At 42.2% G+C, this 26,252-nt stretch overlaps 3 protein-coding genes across 4 annotated transcripts in view; 1 reads left to right on the top strand and 2 right to left on the bottom strand.

The window, feature by feature from the left end:
- Positions 1-551: 551 nt before the first annotated feature.
- Positions 552-11,458, bottom strand: LOC142094514 (uncharacterized). Its single transcript, XM_075176751.1, has 3 exons — positions 10,321-11,458; positions 1,299-1,461; positions 552-1,205 (listed from the first exon to the last, which is right to left on the bottom strand). Exons 1-3 carry the CDS (start codon positions 10,508-10,510, stop codon positions 848-850), a joined length of 711 nt encoding a protein of 236 aa, XP_075032852.1. The 5' UTR covers positions 10,511-11,458; the 3' UTR covers positions 552-847.
- A 51-nt stretch (positions 11,459-11,509) lies between these two features.
- ADRM1 (ADRM1 26S proteasome ubiquitin receptor) lies at positions 11,510-23,837 on the top strand. The gene is made up of 10 exons (XM_075176750.1): positions 11,510-11,614; positions 12,299-12,509; positions 12,828-12,944; positions 13,593-13,716; positions 14,216-14,302; positions 14,779-14,860; positions 15,767-16,020; positions 16,996-17,153; positions 22,265-22,367; positions 23,630-23,837. Exons 2-10 carry the CDS (start codon positions 12,300-12,302, stop codon positions 23,728-23,730), a joined length of 1,236 nt encoding a protein of 411 aa, XP_075032851.1. The 5' UTR covers positions 11,510-11,614; position 12,299; the 3' UTR covers positions 23,731-23,837.
- Positions 23,838-24,044: 207 nt separating this feature from the next.
- The window catches only part of LAMA5 (laminin subunit alpha 5), a 105,956-nt gene continuing 103,748 nt past the window's right edge, over positions 24,045-26,252 (bottom strand). For both annotated transcript variants that reach the window (XM_075176748.1, XM_075176749.1), the window contains exon 80: positions 24,045-25,874. In XM_075176748.1, coding sequence (XP_075032849.1) covers positions 25,732-25,874 — 143 coding nt within the window. In that variant the 3' untranslated portion in view covers positions 24,045-25,731. The remainder of the gene's footprint in view (positions 25,875-26,252) is intronic.

Below are 26,252 nucleotides of genomic sequence, written 5' to 3'. Positions count from 1 at the left end.
GCATCAGTCCCACTGTGTGGTGAGAATGATTAATTACATTATGTACATGTAAAGGGAGTGTTGTGTGACCCTAACCCTTTACACTCCATTAGAGTAGGACTAGGCCTCTTCCTTAAGTCTTTAAAGTGGACTTATCACCAACACACACTGGAGGCAGCCCACAACTATTTGCTTGTAGTGGGTGTTGTGAGGCGGGATTGCTTACAAATTAACTTAAAGGGTGTGTACACTTTGACAACCTCTTCACAATAAAACATGTTCTCTGTACAGCAAATGGAATGGGGTGAGTTCCTTTGCCAGAACCCTTTACCTGAAACAAGAGAGCCCCCTTATGCTGCAGCTCTTGGTGCTGGCGGGCTCAGTCTGTTTGCATCACAGAGTTACGGATAGCATGTAATGTGTTCATTTTCACTTATCCTTGCAACTAATAAGCATTTTGTCCAGTCTGGCACACAGCTTCAAGTAACACATGTTTTATATTGAGAAAGGATTGTCCAAAAGAGGACAACCCCTTTAAGACAAACCATTAAGGATGGATGGCATCAACAAGGTACTTTGAGAATTTTATTTAATACCACAATATGGTCCTATGTACACAAGAGTCTGCATCCATCCATCAGCCATTACCGTCTTCCTGTTCTATCTCAGTCTCCCAAAAAGCAACAGGGAACATCCTAGATAGTGGTAATTGGTTGGTAGTTACAGAAAATTTACAGTGTAATTTAACCTGTCCACAGAATCTGTAAGACATTAGTGCTGTGTCATAAAGCACACAGGTTTTCTCACAGCATTAGATGACCAAGTTCATTGACACTATTTCTTAATGACGCCGTGATACTGATATTGTCTATTCCAGGAGTGGCTGTGGGGGCACAGGCTGCATATATCTCTTCACAAGCTGCAACATGTCTATTTGTAAATCAATCTTTTTCTCTTCAGGCACTTTCTTTAGGTATGGAAGCAAGGACTGGACGAAAATATAATCTTCATCTTTCTCATTATCTTTCTTCTTCTTTAAAGAGTCAACCATCCCTATTATTTGCGTTTCAAATTCACCTAAGCCCCCTGCACCGGATTTATTTCGCTTGGTCTTTGGAGCCTCTGGTATCTGTGCAATGCGTTCTGGAAGGGGGCTCGGAGGAGGCTCAGAATCGCTGCCCTCAGACTTAACACTTTCCTGTGTGTCTGAAACTTTTCCAGATGTACTAAAATTAAGAAAAACAAATAATGTAATAACACATGATGGTTTTCTGACGTCTGTCTTATGTATACAGAAATAATCAGTGGAAGTTACTCACGATCTACGCATCAGGGTAGGCTCCAGGAATGTCAGCTGGTCATAGAACATATATCGCTTTCTTTTTGAAGGGGACGATCCACCCCTAGATTCCTTCTTTTGTAGGTGTAGTTCCCTCCGAAAGCAGTCTTTTAGTGACCTCCACCGGGTTTGGATTTCCTTAGCTGTTAAAAAGAGTTTAGGGAGTTAAAAAGCAAAGAGCAAGAATTCACAGAATTGCATTATTAGTTATCTACTGCATAATTACCAACTGTTCCAATTTTTTTTTAGTCGTTCTCAGTGTCCCCAGAGCAAATTAATGAGTTAAGACCCCTTCTCCTACTTGCACCCAAACTGTTGCAGAGTATATAATAGTCTCAGTTTGAGACCATCATGTACTAGAGAATGGCATCTGCAATGCATACACCATCCCAACTTAATTGCTTTCCCAGGAAGTAGCATGGTATCATCCACATTAGTGTGCTACCTCTGCTTGACTTGTGCTGTCTGGCCATTTATAGAAGTTCTCCACTTTTGTACTTCATCACCTAACCAAACTCCTGATATAGGAACCCTTTGTATCTGAAACTGGGAGCCAATCATGAATGGATAATTTTCAGTGCAGGCCTGCTATAGCTCATTGGCCAGTATAACTCATTCCGTCCTATTCAATACGCCTACAGCGTGTGAGCTCTGAAAAAGATGGAGCATTTCAACACTCACAAACTTGACACTTCTGCCTGTCCCTCTTACTCTCTTTTACACCGTCCTATCCTGGACACTGACGAATATAGATCAGCATTGATTGGCCACATCCTCAACGCCACCAAATGCGTGACAGCTGCTAAATGGAAGCAATCTGACCTCCCTGCTTTGCTTGCAATGATTAACAGTGTTTGGCAGACTTATCAATGCAAGTATTGCTACAATACTTTGCGCTCAACCTAATAAGTTTTGTGCTATTTGGCATCCCTGGCGCTCTCATTATGAGGTCACCATTTAAACTTTTCTCCCACATGGGTTTCTTAATTTGTTATCTTCTCATAACTCTGGTGGGCCCTTAGGTATGTGTATTGATGGAACTAATCTGGACATTCCCTTTCCTTCTTACTAAACTTCCATTCTCTCCCGCCCTCTCCTCTTCAAGGAATGTAGTTTTGACCTTGTGTACAGATGTCATTGTTTACATATATATATAATTCTTTTTGATTTGTTGAGGATTAATAACTGGATGAAGGTGGTAATCAGCAATTTCTGTGCGCTAATATTGTTTGCAATGCTATTAATATGCAATCAATAATTATCTTAGGAAACAGAAACATGAAAATCAGATTAATATATTTCTTTCAGTTTATATAGAATATAATGTGGTAAACAAGGTATTTAATGTTTACAATATGTTAATCGGTTTGGTCTAATTCTGTTTGCAATCGCATAAGATTGTTTCCGGTTGCACTTATGAAGCATACTGCGAACGCTAGGCATAACTAATATTAGATTTTTATACACTAAAGTGCAATTCAATATAGGCCATAAAAAAACAGTTTATACAGGTCATGGGGCAGGAGTCTGAGGATGTACACCTGGCCACACATGGAAAGATGACCCCCACCTCAAGGAACAACGGCCAGAGGAATCAACCAATGGAGCGTTGAGTTCTTGGGAGGTCATGATCCATCCACCTATGGATGTGGACTTTAATACTGTATCTGTGTGATGTCACTGCTTTTTATGACTGTAAAGTGTATAAATTGTTCATCTCTGGCTTTGGAAGCCAAAACGTTCTTATTGAAGCTTGTTGTCGGTGCCGACCGCGCAGGCGTATGCATTCGATACTTTGCCCTGTAATCTATTTTGCATATAAAAGTCTTGTGCTTTGGAACCACAGCGATTGCATCAGAAAATCTTTTACTTCATAAGATACAACGGACGTATCCACTACACTTCTTTTTATGTTCTATGCCACGGTTTGCTCCTTGTTTTCCTTCTCCCCTGTCCTATTGCTCCTGTTTTATGTTTTTTTTTGCTCCCCCCCCCTTCATTCTGCTTAGCTTTAGTTTTTATATATCTTTGCAAAAATTTTCAATTAAATATATTTATAAACAAAAAGAAAACATGGGGCATTTCCATCATCAGGAGATAAACCCTAGAAGATCCAAGATAATGTCTCTGATCAGTGAGGCACTCATAACTCTCAACAGGTCTAGAACCTCCAAACAGAACCTGATCCTAATGATCCCATAGATTGTAAGCTTGCGAGCAGGGCCTTCTCACCTCTTTTTCTGTTTTACCCAGTTTGTTTACTAGTTTAATATGTTTTTCCCCAATTGTAAAGCGCTACGGAATATGTTGGCGCTATATAAATAGATGATGATGATCCAGAGAAAAGGATGTAGTGCAAGTATAAAAATCCCATTTTTTTCATTAATAATATGAGTGACACTAGGTATGTCCCAAAGCTGTGCCTAAGGGATGGTACACTCAATTGCGGTGTGAAGCACCATATGCTCAGAACTAGCATAACTGGACGCAAAAGGTGAAAAGAGTGTAAAATTTTGTGAATGTGTACACCGAAGACCAGGTGGCCACTCTGCACCAAAGCCCATGTAACCCAAGATTCACCAAAAGATCTAGCAGAATGTGCTCTCAGATTCTCAGGAACAGGCTAACCTGCCCTGATGTAAGCTTTGCTAAATCCAACTCGTGATCTGAGGTCACTCTCATGGTCTAGGTACTATTGGTGCCTCCCTGATGATTGAGGTATGCCACTGTATTGTTGGACTGGACTTTTACTGCCCTTAATAACTGGATGTGGCGAGCTCTGACCAGAGTGTTGAAAACTGCTGGTATACTTGGTCACTAGAGTCCAGTTCCAAATGGTGAATGGGCAACCCCTGTTGAGGATATCGCCCTCAACCACCTAAGGAGTGACAAATGAACCACTGGGGACAGTGTGCTACACTGAGTGAACAGTTGCAGGTGACACTTGTTCCATTTCGAGAGAAGTTAGATCTGGAATGCCCTCAAATGGAACTGTGCAAATTGTACCACCTCTAAGCTGGACCCAAACTTGTGTGTAAAATCCAAGTTGGAAAAAAAAAGGTAAGGCAGTACAGTGGCCTAGTGGTTAGCACTTCTGCCTCACAGCACTGAGGTCATGAGTTCGATTCCCGACCATGGCCTTTTCTGTGTGGAGTTTGTATGTTCTCCCTGTGTTTGCGTGGGTTTCCTCCGGGTGCTCCGGTTTCTTCCCACACTCCAAAAACATACTGGTAGGTTAATTAGCTGCTATCAAAAATTGACCCTAGTCTCTGTCTGTTTATCTCCCTCTCTGTCTGTCTCTGTGTGAGTGTGTGTCTATATTAGGGAATTTAGACTGTAAGCTCCAATGGGTCAGGGAATGATGTGAAGGAGTTCTCTGTACAGCACTGCGGAATTAGTGGCGCTATATAAATAAATTATGATGATAAAAGAAACTGTATGGTAATGAAAATAACACAAATCCCTGAAGAGAGTCTATCAATGAGTGCTATGTCTAAGCCTGACCTTTCTGATACTGTATTCATAACCATATCTGCAAATGTGTGGATGAGCAGCCCAAATGTAGCCGGTGATACACAAATTGACAATGCCGCTTTGTAATTGTAACAGGATGAGGGGGATATTTGTGTAGCGGACAAAAGCACTAATGAGGAAGTTGATGACGATGATGTTGTTTGTGGAAGTCCTGCACCAGTGGAAGTAGTTCTTGCCAGTGATAACAAAAAGGCCATTGACATGCCTGGGCATAAGACCAAAAAATCCACCTTTTATGTGTGGAATTATTTTTTCCCAAATTCTGACAACAGTTTTCTAGCCATTTGTAGTTTTTGCAAAGCCACATTCAGTAGAGGTAGGAACCTTAACCATCTAGGAACCTCATCCATGTTACGCCATCATAGCAAGCTATTGGGAAAATATGAAACTTATGCTAAAAAAATAACAAGTAGTCCAGCATCAGCTAGATCCCTTCTCTCAGCTAGATCCCAGCTTCTGCAATTTACACTGACAACACCTTCCTCATCAATATCCCCAATAGTGATCAGAGTTAGTCCTGCATCCAAGTTGCTAAGGCGAGATGACTCCTCTGTTATTCAGGATTCCTCTGAAAAATTCTTGACTGTTAGGGGTGGATCTTCATCCCAGAAGCAGATCAAGAAGAAGACTCATAGTAGTTTTCAACAATTGACTGTTAAACAATCCTTTGCAAGAGGAAGCAAGTATTAAAGCAATTACGCTAAGTATGTCCGACTTGTAGATCAAGTACTTTATTTGCTTCGCCAGGATCCAAGAGTTATCAACATCTTGAAATGGGATCACTACATTTTGCCAATTGCAAAGCGGATCACAGACACCATGGCGACTATGCAAATATTAGATCTGCATCCAATATCCACAATTAATGCAGCTGGTTTTAGTCAGTTAATTAAGGTCCTGTGACCACATTACCAAATTCCATCACAACACCATATTACTAGAAAAACAATTGCTCACCTCTACCAGAAGGTTCGAACATTTTTTAACTATTGGGCTACTAAATGGCATTCTACCCACTGTACACTTTACCACAGATATGTGGACAAGCGGAACTTGGCAAACTAAAGATTTTGACTGTGACAGCCCACTGGGTTGGTGAATCACCTTCAGCAGCAGGAACAGCTGCAGCATGTACCAAACAACGACAAATTTTCAGAGGCAGGCTACTCTGTGTATCACCGGCTTCACTAAGAGGCATACCGCTGACAACCTGTTAGAAAAACTAAGGGATGTCATTGCAACATGGTTTATATCCCGTTTGGACTCTCCTCAGAATATGGGATTTGCAGGACATGCTGTCTGTGTCCCGAAAAATTTTGGGACATTTCCGCCATTCTGCAACAGCATGTAGGAGATTGCAGCAGCTACAAGAACAATTTAATTTGCCCTGCCACCAACTGAAGCAAGAGGTTGTAACAAGGTGGAATTCTACCCTTTATGTGCTTGTGAGGATGAGGAGCTACTGCTGCTAGGAAAAAAACTAAGCTTTTCCAAGAGACCCATGGGTGATGCAAATGACGGCTAAAATTTAAAGCGGCGCTGCCTTGTAAAGGCAAGTTTTCCTTTACAAACCGGAGTATGATACATTTACCCCCTGGTCTTGCCCAAAAATCGTGACACATCTACCGTAACTCCACCTGATCCTACTATCAACGCCCAAAGAATAGTGGAGGATTATTTTAATGACAGAATAGAAATAGACAAGTCAGACAGTCCCTTTTACATACTGGGAGAAAAAAAAAAGGGAATTTGGAGACCCATGTACAAACTCGCTTTGTAATACCTAAGCTGCACACCCTTCAGTGTGTACTCAGAAAGAGTTTTCAGCATAGCTGGGAACCTTGTCAGTGATCGGCGCTGGAAGCTACTTCCTAAAAATGTGGAAAAGATGATGTTCATCAAAACGAACTACAAATTCCACGAGGAACGCCTTTACCAGCAATTACATCAAAGTACAGAGACTTCTGTAATGGTGGATTCAGTGGTGATGAATTAATATTATGTGAGGATGATGTACACACTGATGAGGGTGAGTATGAAGCTGAAGATGATGACAACAACATCCTGCCACTGTTGAGTTCATTAACAGCACTGTTAGCTTAGATGCCTTAAGGCCATTGTTACCTTGTTTTGTGAGGGCCCAAACAAACCAAGCACTTCAGTCAAAAAAGTAGCAGTGATGATTTGTTAAACTGTACATGTCCATTTTAACATATTACCAAGGACATTTCCATCTTGCACTGTTTGACATTTAGGCCTTGTTCTATCAGCTTGTGTAACAGTCAACAATTCTTGTGTCAACGGTATTATTAGGTCAATTCACATGGTGGACAGTATGATTAGGTAGACAATTCAAATGTGGGCAGTATTATTATAGGGCTAGGGATATGGCTAGGGCCAGGGCTAGGGATATGTCTAGGGATAGGGACAGGAACAGGGTTAGGGACAGGGTTAAAGTTAAGGATAATTCTGTCTACATTTGAATTGTCAACCTAATAAATACTGTCTACATTTTTATTGTTGTCCAAATAATGCTGCTGATGTCATTATATTGTCGACTTTATAACCTTCTCTAGTCTGCTGCCCATCAATCATATTATGTCAATCAGACATAAAGGTGGGTGGGAGTCCCCAAGGACAATTCCATCTTGCATAAATTTTCTTTTCTGAAACTGCTGTGCAAACACTTCAGCCACAAAAGCGGCACTCCGTGTCGCTGAAGTTCTTTGTTTGTTAAACTGTGCATGTCCTTTTAAAAATCCAACATAAGGGTGGGTAGGAGGGCCCAAGGACAATTCCATCTTGCACCACTTTTCTTTCCTTACACTGCTGTGTGGCACTGGCAATGTTTCCTAGATGTGATATAAACTGCTGTGTGTTTGTGCCATTGCTCTGTCACTTTGTAATCAGCCAGCTTGCTGCAGCCTTACAGTTCATTGACAGCACTGTTAGCTTAGCTGTCTTAAGCCCATTGTTAGCTTGTTTTGTGGGGGCCAAAACAAACCAAGCACTTCAGCCACAAAAGTGTCACTCCTTGTCCCTGAAGTGCTTGGTTTGTTAAACTGTAACTGCTAACTCTCCTCTTTCCGTGTGAATGTGTTAAACCTTTTAAAAATATGGGTGGGTGGGAGGTCCCAGGGACAATTCCATCTTGCACCACTTTTCTTTTTTGCCACTGCTGTGTGGCAATGTCTCCTAGATGTGCTAGGAACTGCTGTGTGTTTGTGTAATTGCTCTGTCGCTTACCATCCAGCCAGCTCGATACAGTCTTTGACCGAAAGTGTATGAAAATAATATTGTGACCTGTGAGGTGGTCAAAAATGACGGGAAATTACTGGAAATTAGTGTTATTGGGGTTAATATTAATATAGGAACACAAGAAGAGCCAAATTATGTGCTTTTTAGCATATTTTAGTAATTTTTTAAAAAAAAAATAATGCAGATCCTAAACCAAAACACGCAAGGGCGGTTTTGGTTTTACCAAAACATGAAGTTAATACAGATCCAAAACCAAAACATGTTGTGTAATACATTTTGTACACTATCGCTATATTTTAATCTTTATATTTTATTATCTTAGCACTTGTACTAAGATAATATGTATAAGGTAGTATACATTATGTGCAGCAAGCGTTATTATTTTACCACTACCCGCTGTACAGGATTAATATGTGGGGCTAGTTATCAATTGATCATTCATTTTTGGTAGTATAGCATATTAATAAAGAGACAACATGCACTGTATCTCTCATTACAGCGCTTATCCATAGAGAAATTCTCTTGTCATTACAAACAGCATCCTGCATATGATATGAAATTCTCTCGTCATTACAAACAGCATCCTGCATATTATATGAAATTCTCGTCATTACAAACAGCATCCTGTATATTATATCTACAATGTGCACTGCCACTATCATAGTAGCTGATCTCTGATTTCAATCTTGCCATCTGCCCTGGTCTAAATATTAATATCCTTATTTCACTGATTCCTCCTGTCCCCCCTCCCCCATTTTATTGGTTTATTGTATCAGATACTTCATAACGCATCTGTGTGGATGCGTACACCTGATGTACATTTCGCTGTAAAAGGCTGGGTACACACTACAGTGTTTTCAGCCGTATATCAGGGTTGGATACGTTTACGGTGTGGAAAATTCTGTCACTAGACTTTAACGTCATTGCGACCTCTATCACTTTTAATTTAAAGCGGCAATGTCAGGACCCAGCAGGTTAAGTGTTAAAACACTTAACCCGACATTGCCGCTTTAAAATAAAAGTGATAGAGGTCGCAATAACGTTAAAGTTTAGTGACAGTGACCTGAGTAGTCGGAATCAGTTGCAGTCAGCATCCTGCTGAGATCGGAGATCTACAGCGTCAGTATGGAGGTAAGTCTGCTTATATTTCAATTGTTTTTTTCACCGATTCTGAGTTTAACTGTAGGACTCTTTGGTGTCGGAATGGTGGTAATCATGAAAACGATTACCACTGGATTATCAGGCCAATCACATGATAAATGATCGTTTGGTCCGAGATCGCATTAGTGTGTACGCTGCAACAATGAACAAGGATCATTCCAAAGCATATCGTATTGTTTCATTTGAATTTTATACCGGACTAAAAATGTTGTTCAACGATGGGACAATATTGTTCCTATTTTGCAATGTGTATGCACTCATGACCTGCAGTGTCCATAGATCTCTGAAGTGTGCAGAATCAGGATCTTATCAGCCGATGGTTATGACAGATGAAGATCACAGATCTGAAGGTAAATCGTGTAAAATGTATTTAGTGTGTACACATGAATCGGCATGCTGATCGGGATTATTTTTTAAAATCATTGCTAAAATCGTTAAAGATATTGCACTGGGAGGAGAGATTTCTGTATAGTGTGTATCTAGACGAACTTTGACAAACGTACGTCGGGTATATGCATCCAACTCCATGATGTCTATGTAAACCCAAGCCAGACGATCCTGCTTAACGTCACAAATAGAATAACAGTCTATTGTTGGTTGAGGACTATTTTTTCTTTACCAAGCAAACTCCCACAGTGAGAAAACAGTAAGCCCCCGATTCATTAAGGAAAGTAATACTCCTTTTTTTTGTATTACTTTACACGTTGGCAAAACGATGTTGCATTGGAGAGGTGGGGGATAAATTGTGGGTACATATTTATAGTTGGGGTAGGGCATGTCCTAGATCAACTTTTGATATCAGAGAAAAAATAAAGCTCTCAAGTATTTGTGTGTTACATGAAAAAAACCGCCAGTTTTTAACTTATGTACAAAATGATTAACTAATTTGCACCCTTTGCAATGCAGCATGATTTGTCCGGGAGGAAATTTACTCTTTTTTTTTTTTTGCCTTACTTTCCTTAATGAATCAGGCCCTACTCTATGTTTGACGTACCATTACGGATTTGTGCATAAATATCTTTTTTATTATTTTTAATTTGCATTTTTACCCTTGCGGCTTTTCTCCAGTTGGCTACTCTCTTCCCAGCCTGGCACAAGAACGGCGCAGATTTCATCCCAGCATCGCTGCTTCTTGTTGCGGTCGCTGTAGTCATCTTCTTGCTGGTCATACACCGCCGGACGTTTCTTCACCTCGCTAATGAGGAGATCGGTATCCACGATGAGGCGAGACGATTTCATTTCTTGGATCGACGCACGTGATGGATCTGTCTGCCACTGGCAGAAAGTAATGTCGCTATTTTGCCAGAAAAGTCAAAACCACCCCTGTCGCTGGATAGTTGCGTCTTCAGAACGACACTGTTGCTGGATAGTTGCGTCTTCAGAACGACACTGTTGCTGGATAGTTGCGTCTTCAGAACGACACTGTTGCTGGATAGTTGCGTCTTCTGAACAACATGATCGCTGGAAAACAACCACTGTCGCTGGATAGTTGCGTCTGCAGAACGACACTGTCGCTGGATAGCTGCGTCTTCAGAACGACACTATCGCTGGAAAACAACCAGTCGCTGGATAGTTGCGTCTGCAGAACGACACTGTCGCTGGATAGTTGCGTCTGCAGAACGACACTGTCGCTGGATAGTTGTGTCTGCAAAACGACACTGTCGCTGTATAGTTGCGTCTGCAGAACGACACTGTCGCTGTATAGTTGCGTCTGCAGAACGACACTGTCGCTGGTAAACAACCACTGTCGCTGGATAGTTGCGTCTGCAGAACGACACTGTCGCTGGATAGTTGCGTCTGCAGAACGACACTGTCGCTGGTAAACAACCACTGTCGCTGGATAGTTGCATTTGCAGAACGACACTGCTTTGGATAGTTGCGTCTGGACAATGACCGTTACAACACAGGGTCACTGAACAAATGACAATCAAGGTCTGCGCTTTTACACAAAGACGTGGCCATAAATACAGGGATTATTATGGTCTTGTCCACTTAGTGGCTCTCTGAGTTTTACTAGCGATACATGACATAAATACGCCACATTGTCTCTATATAAACAAAGCGTCAGCGCTCTGTCCATCTCTCTGTCCGGACCCAGCTCGGTCTGTCCTGCTTCCAGTGACACAGCAAACACAGCACATTCTCAAACCAACACTAAAATGGTTGCCATTGATTGACGTCCGCATCTACCAATCAAGCAGCAGTATACACATCTAGCTCCGGAAGAGGGAGCGCACTGACCAATGGGAGTGCAAGGAAGAGGTAGTGTTAGTGACGTCAGAGGCCTGGCAGTCAGAACGATCTGAAGCGGGTGTCTGTGGTCAGAAGTCTACGGAGATCCAGGTAATGATCCTCCGGGCTGGTGCTACGTGCACTGTTGTCCTGTCTCATATGTATGTGTCTATCTTCTACTGTACTCCCAGCTGGCGGGATTTGTGTCACTCTTCCACCGCTGCCGTCAGACTGTCCTTCCATTTGATTTCACGGCTATATCCGGCGCTTACCCTTATTTTGTCTATTGCAGAATAGTTCTTACTTGGAACCCTATTATCTTTTATCTAGTCATCGAGCCATTCTTCAGATGTTCCCTGTAACACATTAGCCCGCGTGGTGACCTGTTTCACATCTCGGCATTGTGGCACAGTGTTCCCTTCTCTGGTTATTTATTTGGGCTTTGTCTCTGCCTTTGGATCCCTGTAGGTGACATGGCATTTCCCCTTCCTTCCAGCAGAGGGCGCAAGTGGTCCTCTTGTGATGGTGCAGTTTACAGGGGCCCATGCGTCTGGGGGGGGCGGCACACTGTAATAGTAGAAGTCCTTGCACCAGATCATGTGATATAGCAGCTCCCAGTCACTCGTAGACCATACTGACCTTATTATCCTTATTTGATCCTCTATTTTGTTCTCTCTGTGGCTGACCAGTCTCTGTCTCAAAAGTTGTCATTTCTATAACTTGTCTTTTCAATGTTTGACCCTTGATACATTATTATATAATTTTTATTATTATTATTTTTAATATTGTCTCCAGGATGTCATCAGGAGCTTTGTTTCCAAGCTTGGTACCCGGTTCCCGGGGGTCCTCCAGCAAGTACTTAGTGGAGTTTCGAGCTGGTAAGATGTCCTTGAAGGGCAGCACTGTAACTCCTGACAAAAGAAAGGGGCTTGTTTACATTCAACAAACCGATGATTCCCTAATTCACTTCTGCTGGAAGGACAGGACATCTGGAAATGTCGAAGATGTAAGTCATTAATTGAGTTATTTACATGAGATTTTAACTGCCATTCTCTGCCAGTCGGTAATCCCTTTCACTCATGTTAAAAGCACCAGGTGAAGAAACTTTTATCCAGTAGCAATTAAGCTGTGTGTTTTAGTCAGTTTCTGTAACCGGAGTGAAGAGATTTCTGAAAGTGTCATGCTGTGCCCAGCTGGTGTGCATTTAACCAACCGGCATTGTGCTTACCCAGCCAATATCTCTTTTTTTGGTTTCAGCTAACAAGCTGCGATATTGATATGTGAAAGTGCATTGCTCCATCCTTGTCTTTTGTTTCTGTTGCAGGATCTAATTATATTCCCGGATGATTGCGAATTTAAGAGAGTGGCCCAGTGCACCACTGGGCGCGTGTATGTGCTCAAGTTCAAAGCTGGCTCCAAGAGACTGTTTTTCTGGATGCAGGTCTGTTACTGATTAGATTTAAAGAAATTGACACAAAGTTAACATGATGGGGAAGGGGGGGGTGCTATTTGGCTGGTCAGTCTACCCTTAATGATATGGGGTATCCGTGTTAATCCAACATGAGAGGGGAAAGCAAGGGGGAGTGGGGATATATTAAAGCAGCAATCCAATAATAATAAAAAAAAATCTTTCAGAATAAAGGCTGCTATTAAAAATTTGTTATTCTGTACAATGTAAAGTGTCATGTGACTACCATGGCATTTAGAGTAACAGGGCACATGATGTATTAAGCAGAGTGGCTTTGGAAAGCCACTCTGGGTTCTGTCTCGCCTTCATATGACATGCTGATAGTCATTTTTTATGGTTACCAGTCACACACACATTCAGACTATCAAATGCATGCTTAAAAGCCAACGAAAAAAACTGTGGGATTGCTGCTTTAACTTTTTGGGATTTCTAGTCCTATAGAAGCAAGCAAAACTGTTTACAACACTAGACTGCAGCTAGCACAGAACAACCAAGGCTAAACTTGTCTTTGCGTGACTGCCTTTTAAGGCATAAACAGTGGGGGCAAATATTACTTAAGAACAGAGTTAACATATCAGAAGGTCTCTACCTTTTACCAATCATGGTGATCTCGATTTACAGGAACCAAAGACTGATAAGGATGAAGAACACTGCCGCAAGGTCAATGAGTACCTTAATAACCCTCCTATGCCTGGAGCGCTAGGAGGCAGTGGCAGTGGGAGCCATGAGCTGTCTGCATTGGGAGGTGAATACTTGAGAAATAATGTATTTCTAATTGAAAGTCAGCAATGCAAAACAGTAGACAGAGATTTATCAGAAGTTGCCTCTATGTACTTAGACTTCATAATACTACTACAGTATTTCATCCTGCATAACTATATGATTGGGCTGCTAATCTCCAATCATCATAACAAGGTATTTTACAGAACATTAGCATACTGTGTGGGTACTTAGGTTGCCGTCTGCATTGACTAGAGATATATATATATATATATATATATATATATATATATATATATATATATATATATATATATATATATATATATATATATATACCATTTTAAGACATGTCTTTTCGTAGAACACTCAGCATTATTTTAAGCCTGATGAGTTAGTATCTTTTTGTTATCTTTGCTGTGTTGTTGCACATTACATTGTGTATGTTGGGATGCAACAGAGGGTACTACCAGCTTCAATCTGTTCCTGTTTCTTTAGTCACACTTATATGTTCTGTTGTTTAGGAGAAGGAGGTCTGCAAAGTCTGCTGGGAAACATGAGTCATAACCAGCTGATGCAGCTTATAGGACCCACTGGCCTTGGGGGACTTGGTAAGTTTTCTGCACCTCTGGCACAAACTGGACCTGACCTCTTTCATTTTGCACAGTCTTAATTACTGATAAGAGGGGTGGTCTGGGTCACTGGTAACAATACTTGCTTGTCAGTAAACATGACTCTCTGTTGCTATACAGAGCGATACAGTTGCACTCATGCCAAGAAGGATTATTTCAAAATTAAAAAAATCTTCATTGAGATGCTAAGAACGAACCTGTTTATCTGTACAGTAGCCTTGAATAGATTTGTGTCCAAAAACGGATATGTCGTTTTGGTGTTGGGATTCGGTTAAAGTGGACCAGTTATGATTTTGTTCCTCTTTGTATAATCTATGCTCTTTGACATAAACTTGCCCTTTACAAAATGTAATAAGATTTTTGTATCAAGTCCCAAGTAGTGAGGTATGTCTTATATTCGAGGTGTATAGCAGTGGGCATGGTAAAGAAAAGCATTAATGTTTTGTGTCTTCCAGGTGGCCTGGGGGCTCTGACTGGTCCAGGATTGGCCAGTTTGTTGGGAAGTGGAGGACCCACAACAAGCAGCTCCTCGTCCAGGTAAGATTATGAGGCTATGTTCTTTACACAGAGCTAGCCCCTCTTCAGGTAACATAATCAGACTGGCATGAGTGGTCTGTACCTGCTACTGCCCACACAATTCACAAACCACTGCTCAGTCTGCTCTGGTCACTACTGGGGGTGACCTGACTGTGATGTCCATCCACAGACCTCATTATATATCTATATATCTTTCTCTTGTACATCATGTTCATAGATGTAGGAGACTATTTCAGCTGTGGTCTGAAAAAATAAATGTGGCTATATGATGATAAAGGATATGTGGTTGACGTCTGAACTGACAAGGGATCATTTTCTTGCTGGTGCTTTGTTAGATGAAATTTAATGGGACACTAAACACAATTTAATAGTTGATCCTATAAGGAGTGAAGTAACATCCGTCTTTCACACTGTATGTAGCCTTCTAACCTATCTCGCTGCTGTAAATTGTTCTCTGCCAGCAGACAAGCTCAGTCTTGTGTCTCTGGCAAAAAGTCCTTCCACCATGGTTTAAACCTTATCTTTGATATCTTCAGTGTTGGTTACTAAAATGTACTCCTTACCTACAGTGTTGGCTTTACCAAGTGTCCTGCAACATTTTCTTTTTAAAAAAATTAAATAAAATAAATTGAACTTTTGTTTGTGTTTTGAGGAAAGATGAGATGTTTTCTAATCCCACTAAGTTCCATTGAACACACAGCAGTCTAGACTCATCCTTGTTGAATGTTTGAAATGTCTATTTCCATTTATTCTGGTGTGACAGGTCCTCTCTATTTACTTCTGACTTCATATGTTACCCTCCATGTTCTTCACAATGTATACAGTACCTGACCGTTGTTTTTTGTAGCTGTTGTCTTGCTGTGCTATTATGTGCAAGCCTCAAACAAAAACATGTTTGATTTGTAGTTCCCGCAGTCAGTCAGCAGCTGTCACCCCATCATCTACCACGTCTTCCACACGGACAACCACCACTACAGCAGCAGCAGTAACAGCAGCTGCAGCTCCGGCCTCCGCTCCTGCGGCAACCCCCAGCCCAGCAGTGAGTTCCGGCAATGGCGCCAGTGCTGCGACTAGTCCCTCACAACCCATTCAGCTAAGTGACCTGCAAAATATCCTGGCCACTATGAATGTGCCTGCCACAGCAGAAGGTGGTCAACAAGGTACTTATAGCTTGTGTAAAGGCCTAGGGGTATATTTACTAAACTGCAGGTTTGGAAAAGTGAAGATATTGCATATAGCAACCAATCAGATTCTAGCTGTCATTTTGTAGAATGTACTAAATAAATGACAGCTAGAATCGGATTAGTTGTTATAGGCAACATCTCCACTTTTACAAAAGTGCAGTTTAGTAGATATACCCCCTAGTTACTAATGCTATTTAAACTATTCGGGGTGGGGGGGGGGGGGGGGGTTATTTGTCCCTAAAGTAGCTATCTTTTGTAGTGGGATTGGTTCCTGGTGTCAACTCCATTGACGTTACTGAAGGGGTTTGTAGATAGAGAAGTTATCTGAAATATTATTTGAGTATGACTTGTATTAGTATTATTAGTACTATTAGAACTTTGACCTCCTGTAACAATTCATTGACCTTGGGGTGCATTGTCTTTCCAATGCAGAGCAGCAGTATTTCTCCTGGTACTCATCGCACTAGTTGTTAGGTGTATGTTCAGTTACTGTCAGATTTGTAACTAACTTATTTTTTTTTAATATAAAAAATTATTCGAGGGCCAGGGAGCAATTTGTCTATCAATTAAACTCCATTTGCATTACAGACGAGTTGGCATAAATTTTCATTGCCCTGTTTAATAGAAATTTCGGCCCAAATGTAGTGTAAATGACCGTACTGTAATAATGGTGGTCTGGAAGTCTCTACCCAATAGTTTTTTCTCCTCTACATTTGCTGTATCACCCTCGGGTACATTGTACACCATTCCCATACACTCACAATGCCTTTAGTCAACTTGATGAAGAACAAAGATATGTGGGGCTCGCAGAGGGATTACACAATTAATCGTTGTTGCATATGCGGAATAATTCATACCCACGTGTTTTACCGGGCATTTAAGAAGGGTATTGGCAAAAACACAGCTGTATTAAAATATCCTGTATTTATAGCTTTCATTATCTATCCACAGTGGATCTGGCCAGTGTCCTCACTCCTGAGATCATGGCTCCTATCTTGGCTAATGCTGAAGTTCAAGAGCGATTAATGCCATACCTCCCGTCAGGAGAGTCCTTACCACAGACTGCTGAGGAGATCCAGAACACACTTACCTCTCCTCAATTCCAACAGGTGAATGGGTGTCCCTTTATAGATCAGACTTGTAGTGCCTTATGTCTCTGGGGACCACTGTTTAAGAAATTGACCCCTGCAGGAATTTAAATTGTTATAAATGCTCAGCTGTAGACTGGGTAGGAAACTAGTGCAAACTCCGTACCAGTGTATGACCTGAACACAACCAAAGTGGAGATAGCCATTAGGTTGGGGGAACACAGTCTTGATGAGAATGAAGTCTGTCGATCCACTTGATGATTATCCTAGAGATTTGACACTACAGTTTAATGAATAATAGTTTCAGCCACACAGTAGCTGACAGGAGGTGAAACGCTTCTCACATCGGGAAGCAGTCGGCAAGAGACTCTCCCTGCTGATGCAGGACGGGCGCTGCCATTAGGCAGGAAGCGCCTTTACTGCTGAGGTTCCCCGGAAGCCAGCTGGAGTATACCAAGTTCCTCCTCCCATGGGATGGCAGTGAATTCTTGAGGATGGCGCTAGCGGGGAACACATTCTAACACGTGAGCACGTGGAAGATCCCTTTTTGGCGCCAAGCTTCAAAAGGAGGACAGTTGCAGCAGTCAGCAGTCTTCCTCGCTGAGTATCACTTTTTATTTCTTCTGTGTGCATGTGTAGACATGTATATTATAAGACAATGATGTGTTGAGAGAACTGTTTATGAGAAAACTATAAAGTTCTCCAAGCCTGTCTTATTTAAATCAGAAATACTATGCTATGTTAAATAACCTAATCTGTATTTTCTGATAATTGAAGAAGTGTTTGTGAATTTTGAAACGTGATTCAGTTTTTCTTATCTTGTGATGGCAGATAAAAGCAAAACAACACGTACCAAATATAATGTCTGTTCAAAATGTAATGTTAAACTAACAAGTGAACGGCTGGATCGGGGGGGATCTGTGCGGCCTGCACCGTGGCTCATGTGAAACAGCCTATAGACACCTCCACCATAACGGTAGATCCTCCTGAGTGGGCGGCTGCCTTAACACAGGGAGTTAATACCCTTGTAAGTCTGTTATCTAAACCTGTTGAGATCCCATCTACATCTGTGGCTTCTCAGGGTATAACAGTAGGAACGACAGATGAGTCATTTTCCCCAGGGGTCGGTTTATTTCCCTCCCCAACCCTCCCAGGGGTTTCCCAGATAGGAGAGATGGGTTGGTCAGCGGTGGCTAAAGGCCTGGACCGGCTTACCCATCTACTGGAGAACCCCAGACACAAGCGTAGTGTTAAAAGACGTAGACAAACAGCTAAAGCGCTGTGGTCAGTGTCAGACTCAGAGTTCCTCAGAGGAGGAGGGGGAATTGTTGGACGATTCAGATGCGTCCATTATAGAGTCAGAAGGAAACTCTAGGCACCAGGGTATGGACGATCTGGTAAGAGCAGTTCGTCAGACCCTGGGGTTTGCTGAAGTAGAGGAGACGAAGTCCTTGGACCGCTCCCTCTTTAAGAAGGCTTCTAAGCAGGTGGTCAGGTTCCCTCCCTCAGCTGAGTTGAGGGATATTGTTGAGGCCTCTTGGAAATATCCAGATAAAAGGTTCTCTATGCCAAGGAAGTTTGGCGTATTGTATCCCCTTCAGGAGGAGGATATGACCTGTTGGGAACAGGTGGCAAAGGTGGATGCACCTGTGGCGAGATTGGTTCGTCGGACTACACTACCTGTACCCGGGTCAGCGACCTTACAGGACGCGACTGACAAGAAATTAGAATCCCTGCTGAAGTCGATCTTCTCGGCCGCTGGTACTAGCCTCAGGCCAGCATTGTCCTCTACCTGGGTAGCTAGGGCCATGGAAGTCTGGGCAGGGCAGTTAGAGTCTGCCTTGCAGGATTCAGATTTACTGCCTCTGGCCATGCAGCTAAGGGAGGCAGCAGGCTATGTATATGAAGCTGCCCATAATTCGGCCTCCATAGCTTCGTCTATTTCAGCTACAGCTGTAGTAGCTAGAAGGGCGTTATGGTTAAGGGCTTGGAATGCAGATTCAGAGTCTAAAAGATCATTAGAATCCATCCCATTTACGGATGGGATGCTATTTGGTCCAGAATTAGACTCTTGGATTTTACAGGCTTCAGGGGGCAAGAAGACGTCCTTGCCTGTAAATACTACATGGCCTAGGGCTATGCCTAGGTTTAGTTCTTTCAGGCAGCCTCCTTACGGGGGCGGGTCTGGCAGAGGCCAGACTACCAATCCAGGGGCCGTGGAATCCAGGAGACAGTCCCGTAGGGGAAGGTCATCCTGTGCCCCTGCGGCGCGGAGAGCTTCTTCCGCCAAGCTGCCGGATAGACCAGCAGCATGACTACCACCCACCTCTGGTTACAGAGGGTGGGGTGGGAGGACGGCTGCTTGGGTTTGCCCAGCAGTAGACAGGGTCCTCGGTAGACGAGTAGGCCCAGAATAACGTGATAGAATTCATGGGACCAGCTCACCTCAGGTTTTGGAAAAAATTACCTCGCTGGCTTCTGTCAAAATAGAAAGAGCTCAGAGCTGTTGATTTGCTTCGTTTAAACGAAGCTATACAGGCTTAGAATTTCCAGTAAGGGAAAAGGTTTTAGTCACACCCATTCGGGGCTGCTAAGGCCAGACGGGTTGTTCAGTCTATGACCGAACTTCTGAAGTCTAAAAGGGTCACAGAGAATCTCTTGTCTAAGAATGACTTTCTTGAGACTAGTGAGGGACTTAGTACGCAGCAGAATGTTGTCTCCACAGGACAAGTTGAGGTCCTAGATGGAGTGGACAGGCAGGATCCTGTCAGACAAGAGGCTGTCAGTAGCGAGGTCTTTGAAGCTGCTGGGAAAGATGGTGACATCTTTCGTGACCTTAACCTGTGCAGGGTTCCACCCCAGAGGAGCAATCCCGTGTTCAAGGTACCAGTGGAGGAGGTAGGTCCTCAGCTGGTGGTTGCTGGACAAAAACCGAACAAGAGACAGGAAAGTCCCAGAGTTCTGCGCAAGAACAAGGGATCCACTGGTAGTGGACGTCCTAGCAAGGCCTTGGGGCTGCAGGTAAAACCTGCCCCACAGGGTCCCGTGGAGGGTCAGTCCGGAGGATCGTCCAGTCTTTCTGGTACTGCCAGTAAGGCTGTGAAGAGATCGGCTGACCCTGGGACAGTTCTTGCGTCAGAGGCTGAACCAGCTGTATTTAATGGCAGGGCCTTAGAATCCAGTCTGTGGAGAGCGAGAGGGTTCTCGGGGGGGTGTAATAGGCACTCTCCTGAATGCCAGGAAGCCAGTTTCAGCCAGAATTTACCACTGTATTTGGCATATATATATATAAAGTGGAAGAAGAAGTCTTACAATTCTAAACCCTTTGGTCTGGCTAGATTTCTCGCCTTCTTAGTGTGGTTTAGAGGCGGGGCTTAAACTTGGAACCTTAAAAGTTCAGGTATCTGCTTTGTCAGTGTATTTCCACAGGCGGCTGGCGGAGCTTCCGGATGTTAAGACGTTTCTACAGGGAGTGCTTCACATCCAGCCGCCCTACGTGCATCCTGCGGAGCCATGGGATCTTAATCTGGTCCTTAGCATGTTGCAGGAGCCTCCCTTTGAACCTCTACTCTCAGCAGAGTGGCGGTTCTTGACATGGAAGACAGTCTTCCTGCTTGCTATCGCCTCGGCCAGAAGGGTTTTGGAGCTGGGAGTTTTATCCTGCAAGGAACCTTATTTGGTTTTTCATGAGGATAGAGCAGTTTTAAGGACTGTTCCGTCCTTTCTCCCTAAGGAAGTATTCAGAGAGGAGCCTCAGACTCCTGGAACAAAGACCAATAAATATTTGGACGCAGTGAGGGCATTACGTATATATGTTAAGAGATCTGCAAAGATACGTAAGACAGATTCTCTATTTGTATTGTTTGACTTTTCCAAACGGAGATGGCCAGCATCTAAGCAAACTATTGCTAGATGGCTTACCCTGACTATCAGGGAGGCTTATGTCCGTATTAATCTCCCTGTGTCGAAGCGTATTGTTGCCCATTCTACCCGGTCGGTTGGGGCATCTTGAGCGGCTCGTAATGGAGCCACGGCGGACCAGCTGTGCAGAGCAGCCACCTGGTCCTCGGTCCATACCTTTACAAAATTCTACCAATTTAATATATTTGCGTCTGAGGACGCCTCCTTTGGCCGTAGTGCTATACGTGCAAGGAGATCAGAGCGGTCCCACCCTTCAGAGGGATTGCTTTTGTAAGTCCCCATGGTTAAGGAGTGTCCCCCAGATGGATGAAAAAGAAAACGGGATTTATACTTGCGATAAATCTTTTTCTCTGAGTCCATCTGGGGGACACTCCTTAACCATGGGGACTTACAAAAGCAATCCCTCTGAAGGGTGGGACCGCTCTGATCTCCTTGCACGCAGAACACTACGGCCCCCCCGTCTTTTCGTTGTTTTGTCTCCACTCCCCCCTCTGTTGAGTGGTGTGTCTTGGTTGATTGGCCCATCATCCTAAGGGCTTTGGTAATCAAACTGAGGTATGTGGGGAATTGGCGGGGGTGATATTCTGTCAGCTGAAAAAAGTTAACTCTTTGGGTGCCAGACTCCTCCCCCCAACTCAACCCCATGGTTAAGGAGTGTCCCCCAGATGGACTCGGAGAAAAAGATTTATCGTAAGTATAAATCCCGTTTTTGCCCTAAATTGCCTTGTGAAAACTCAAATACAGATTTAGTAACTGACCTTCCTTGGCAACACCTGTAACCATAGTTTGGGTCTAGGATTTCAGATATTACTAAGAACGGTCAGGTGGTATTTTATTTGTCAAATGGCAGCAATAGTGGGTTTCTCATTGTTAAAAAGGTCGTTTCAGGCAGACCACCTATTTAAGCATCAGAAGCTAGTAAATTTTTTATTTTTTTATTTCTTTAGACTGCCCTAGTCTGCTACTCATTAGGTTTACAGATGTGAAACAGAGGATAACACTGCACTGTTAACACTTGTAGCTGTTTCTATATAGCTGTCTGAAATAAACACTAAGAACTCACTCATGCACATTACTTTTCACAATAAATGTCTGGACTGCTGTGACAATCTCACAGCTCTTTAGGAAATTGCATATCTAGACCGCTGACACACAAGGTAATAGACGTACTATTCAGTGACTTGTACCTAATTCCACTCTTCTGTTCTCAGGCCCTTAGCATGTTCAGTGCAGCTCTAGCCTCCTGCCAGCTGGGACCACTGATGAGCCAGTTTGGATTGCCAGCAGAGGCGGTGGATGCAGCCAACAAAGGAGGTACATGATGTATTCTGAGATATTTGAGCTGCATAGATGTATGTAGACTTAGTCTAACACCTAGCCATACCAAGAACTTTGGCCTCTCCTAAGACACCTGTTTGATTTATTATGCTATATACATTGTTTATACCACATTTACTCAAGATCTGAAGCAAGCATCTACTGCTATGTAATTATTCCAAACTAAGTGGATTATATTAAATAAGCATTCATATTTGCCACTAAAATATGGTACATGTGAACTTAAGGCGGTAAGCCTCTTCATATTCTATTTTATGTTCTCTGCAGCTCTTAGCTCTGTGTGGGATTCCACCACTAGCTGTTGCATAGGGAGACAGGTTTTTACTGCTGCTACTGGATGCTTGCAGTCAGCCTTCTTTAAATAATTCACATTGATCCAGTGTGAAAAGCCATATATTTGTAAAAGGGTAGATAGCTGGGTCATTCTGTTCTACTCCAGTGATGATATCAATCCATAGGTCCCTTAATGTTTTATTCATCTTGGAGCCCTAGATTAACTTGTTTGGCGTACAGATTTTGGGTTAAAATGGTCATATAAAGAATGGTCTGAAATACATGATCAGTCATTGGGTAATTGTTTTTTTTCACTAGTTAATGGGTGAATTTTACAAGATACTTTTTACATAATCATTGTAGAAGAAGATGTTTAGATATGACATTGCTGCCTACCCTCCCGCAGTTTATTTTTTACCCTTGATCCTTCAGTTGTCTTATGATGTACTTGATGGAAAACAATCATGCCTCGTGTCTTCTTCATGTCATTGATATATGTAACTGTTTTGATTTAACTGTAAGCATCTTTTGGGTTAGTGGTCTTTTAATACATCTATATTAGTTTATGGAGTTCAAGCACATATGGCTGGATGAGTTTTCTCACTAATTAAACAAGTCACATTTGCTGAAGTTTTTCAGCACATTCTGCAAGGCTGGGGTTCTGTGCTTCCTTCCCCTTTAGTTATTGGTCTGTGCAAAGATAGCTCTCTCTGCATGGTTCACATGTAGGTCTATGGAAGCCAGAAAGAGTTGGTTATCATTATTGCCCGTGGATATGACATCCACTCTTTGCTTTATATCCAAATAGCCATTTATGCATGAAGGAGGTCAGAAACATACAGCAGTATATTTAAGTATTCTGAGGCTCCTCTCTAAATCTTGGAACATAAGTGTAGTCTGAAGCTTCCTGTCCGTTACCCGAGTCTAGCACTGTTTTCTAACTTACCATGCTCCATTCCTTCCAGATATTGAGGCGTTTGCCAAGGCAATGCAGAACACGTCCTCTCAAAAAGAGAGAGATTCAAAAGAGAAGAAGGAAGAGGAGGAAGACATGAGTTTAGATTAATGCTTCTTTTTGTTTTGCTGCAGATGAGTCTTAAGACTGGCTTTATACCCTCCCCCTACATGTATGTCATTTCCATGTTTTAATAAACTTCTCTCTGCTGCAAACTTTGTAGGGATCTTTTTGTTTTGAACTTGTGGGTGAGAAACAGAGGGGGAGGGGATGCTATTGAGCTCACCACTCCCTGAGAAAATACCATGTTAGTGTACATTTTTCTACAAACAATACTGTGTAATCCTAATCCCATGTTTCCAGCACAAGCTGCTGAGCATAAGACCTCATAAAGGGTGTTTCTTCATTAAAGACAAGACAATAAGTGACCGAAAAAAAAGTGTTTATTTTAGAGGTGCAGTTTATACCATTTTAATTTACAAATTTCCATCAGGAAGCTAAAGTCAGTGTAGGCACGTTTTAAGTTGGCTTCTATGGACATTAGGATCCTAATGTTACATGTTAAAGATCGCCTACTCCCCATTGAGGCAGCTATTGTGTGGGCTGAGTTCAACCTGTCAGTGGTTGGTGACATCACTGGGTATGCAGCTTATCCACTCACTCAGAACCAAGGACATCACTGGGAATGCAGCTTATCCACTCACTCAGAACCAAGGACATCACTGGGCTACTTACTCATGTCACTGCTGCCTTATAAATTGGTAGGCTGCATTCTTTTAGGTATTACTTCAGCCCACACCACGGCTGTCTATACAGGAAATACTTGCCTCTAAAATGCATTGATCAGGTGTTGTGTATTAAATATTTATACACATGCATATATACAGACATTTAATGTGTAAGTGCAGAGGTGAAATACTTAAATATATATATTTAGATTTTTATTTCTTTAAAAAAAAAAGATGCTGTACTACCACAGGAGGTGACAACATAATAAATATCTTCACCGGACTGTTTCTAGACAAATTGTTTTATCTGTTGAAGGTCAGTATGGTAGATGCCCTACATTAAAATCCAACATCGACCAGAATATAACAAATGCAATAAAGAACTGGACATTAAACACTACAGAATAAACATTCTTTCAAACCATGAATTATGTGAAATTGCCATTATTAAACCTTAAGAAAATGCATTGCAATTGTCAGGTGTGGACAGTGGAATCTATGGGGTAAACTTCCACCTCTAGATAAAATCTTTATTCCAATGCACAGACTGCAAGGGAAAAAGGATCTATTGAAGAACCCAAATCTTCCTTTTTGTACACTTGCTATGCAGTGAAGTTCAAGCTATTTCTAGGAATTTTTGGTACTTTTATTACATAATTTATTTGTATTTCAGTTTTGTAGTCCTTGAAAATTAACATATTAGAGAGACCAGTAAAATTATTGTGAAATTAAGACCATTAAGTAGCGTAACCTGAATCACTTCGCTAGCTCAAGTCAGACCTTGTGTTAACTTTCATGCTCTGTGGGGAGTGAGAATGTCATTACAGTGGATGTGGGCCCAGTAATATAACTTTAGCATGAACTTGTACTGAGTAACTGACTATGGCTAGCTTGTGCCAGCTTCAACACAATGTCCCAGTGTTAATTGGCACTTGTTAGCCTACTATAGGTAAGAGGGTGAGTATGTTCCTTGCAACTACAAATCCCAATGTTGCAAGGAAAATCCAAACCTGTGCGGCTGTAATAAATAACCTCTCTCCTAGCATGTTTCTAACTGAGAGTGTAAATGTGTCTTCACCATTATGTGAATTTGGTCTTTATATTTTCAACTTGTTAGACTATAATGGATCCTATTGTGGTGAGAGGGGTAGTGGTATTTGTTGGATACAGTGTATTGAGTGGGGGCTACTAGTAGTCTGCCAAAATAAAATGGTTAAATAAAATAACCATGTAAAAAGCACCCATATTTCTGGATGAGATGAAAGGGTCACCCAGTAACATGACCCAACACCTTCCCCAGTACTGGCACAGTGTAGGTAGTAGGCGTGACTGCCCTAGAACAGCAGCAACCACATTTAGTGTCCTTCTGCCACCTGCTTTGAAATCAAAGAGCTGGACAGATGTTGATCCCGGCCGATCCTGAGAAAGTCCCGGCCTTGGAGACATCGATGACCTTTCTGTTGATGGTGAGGTTCCTCATACAGCCTTGATATGGAGAGGATGAGTATTCTGTTATGGGAGTGTTTGCTGCAATAAGAGGAAGAAAATATCAAGTATAAATGGCAAAAGGAGCTTATAAATAGTATAATGCTATATATCAATAAAATCTCAATAAACAGGAAGCAGCAGTCAAACAATGTTAACTTCCCATTTCAAGTTTTAAATACAGATATTTTAATACTACCAGAAAATGTATTCTTAGGGGGGTATTCAATTGTTAGCGAGATCGCTGAAATACTCGCGCTCCAAAAATATTACTGTTAATACGGTAATATCTCGCTGAATTTCAGCTCACAGCTCCCTGAAATCCAGCAAGTAAATTACCGTATTAACGGTATTTACGCGCAATATTACCGTATTAACAGTAATATTTTTGGAGCGCGAGTATTTCAGCGATCTAGCTAA

Source organism: Mixophyes fleayi, chromosome 6, assembly GCF_038048845.1.
Source record: "Mixophyes fleayi isolate aMixFle1 chromosome 6, aMixFle1.hap1, whole genome shotgun sequence".
NCBI classification, from domain to species: Eukaryota; Metazoa; Chordata; class Amphibia; order Anura; family Limnodynastidae; genus Mixophyes; species Mixophyes fleayi.
The sequence above is the reverse complement of the archived record's forward strand: the minus strand, read 5'-3'. Positions and strand labels throughout refer to the sequence as shown.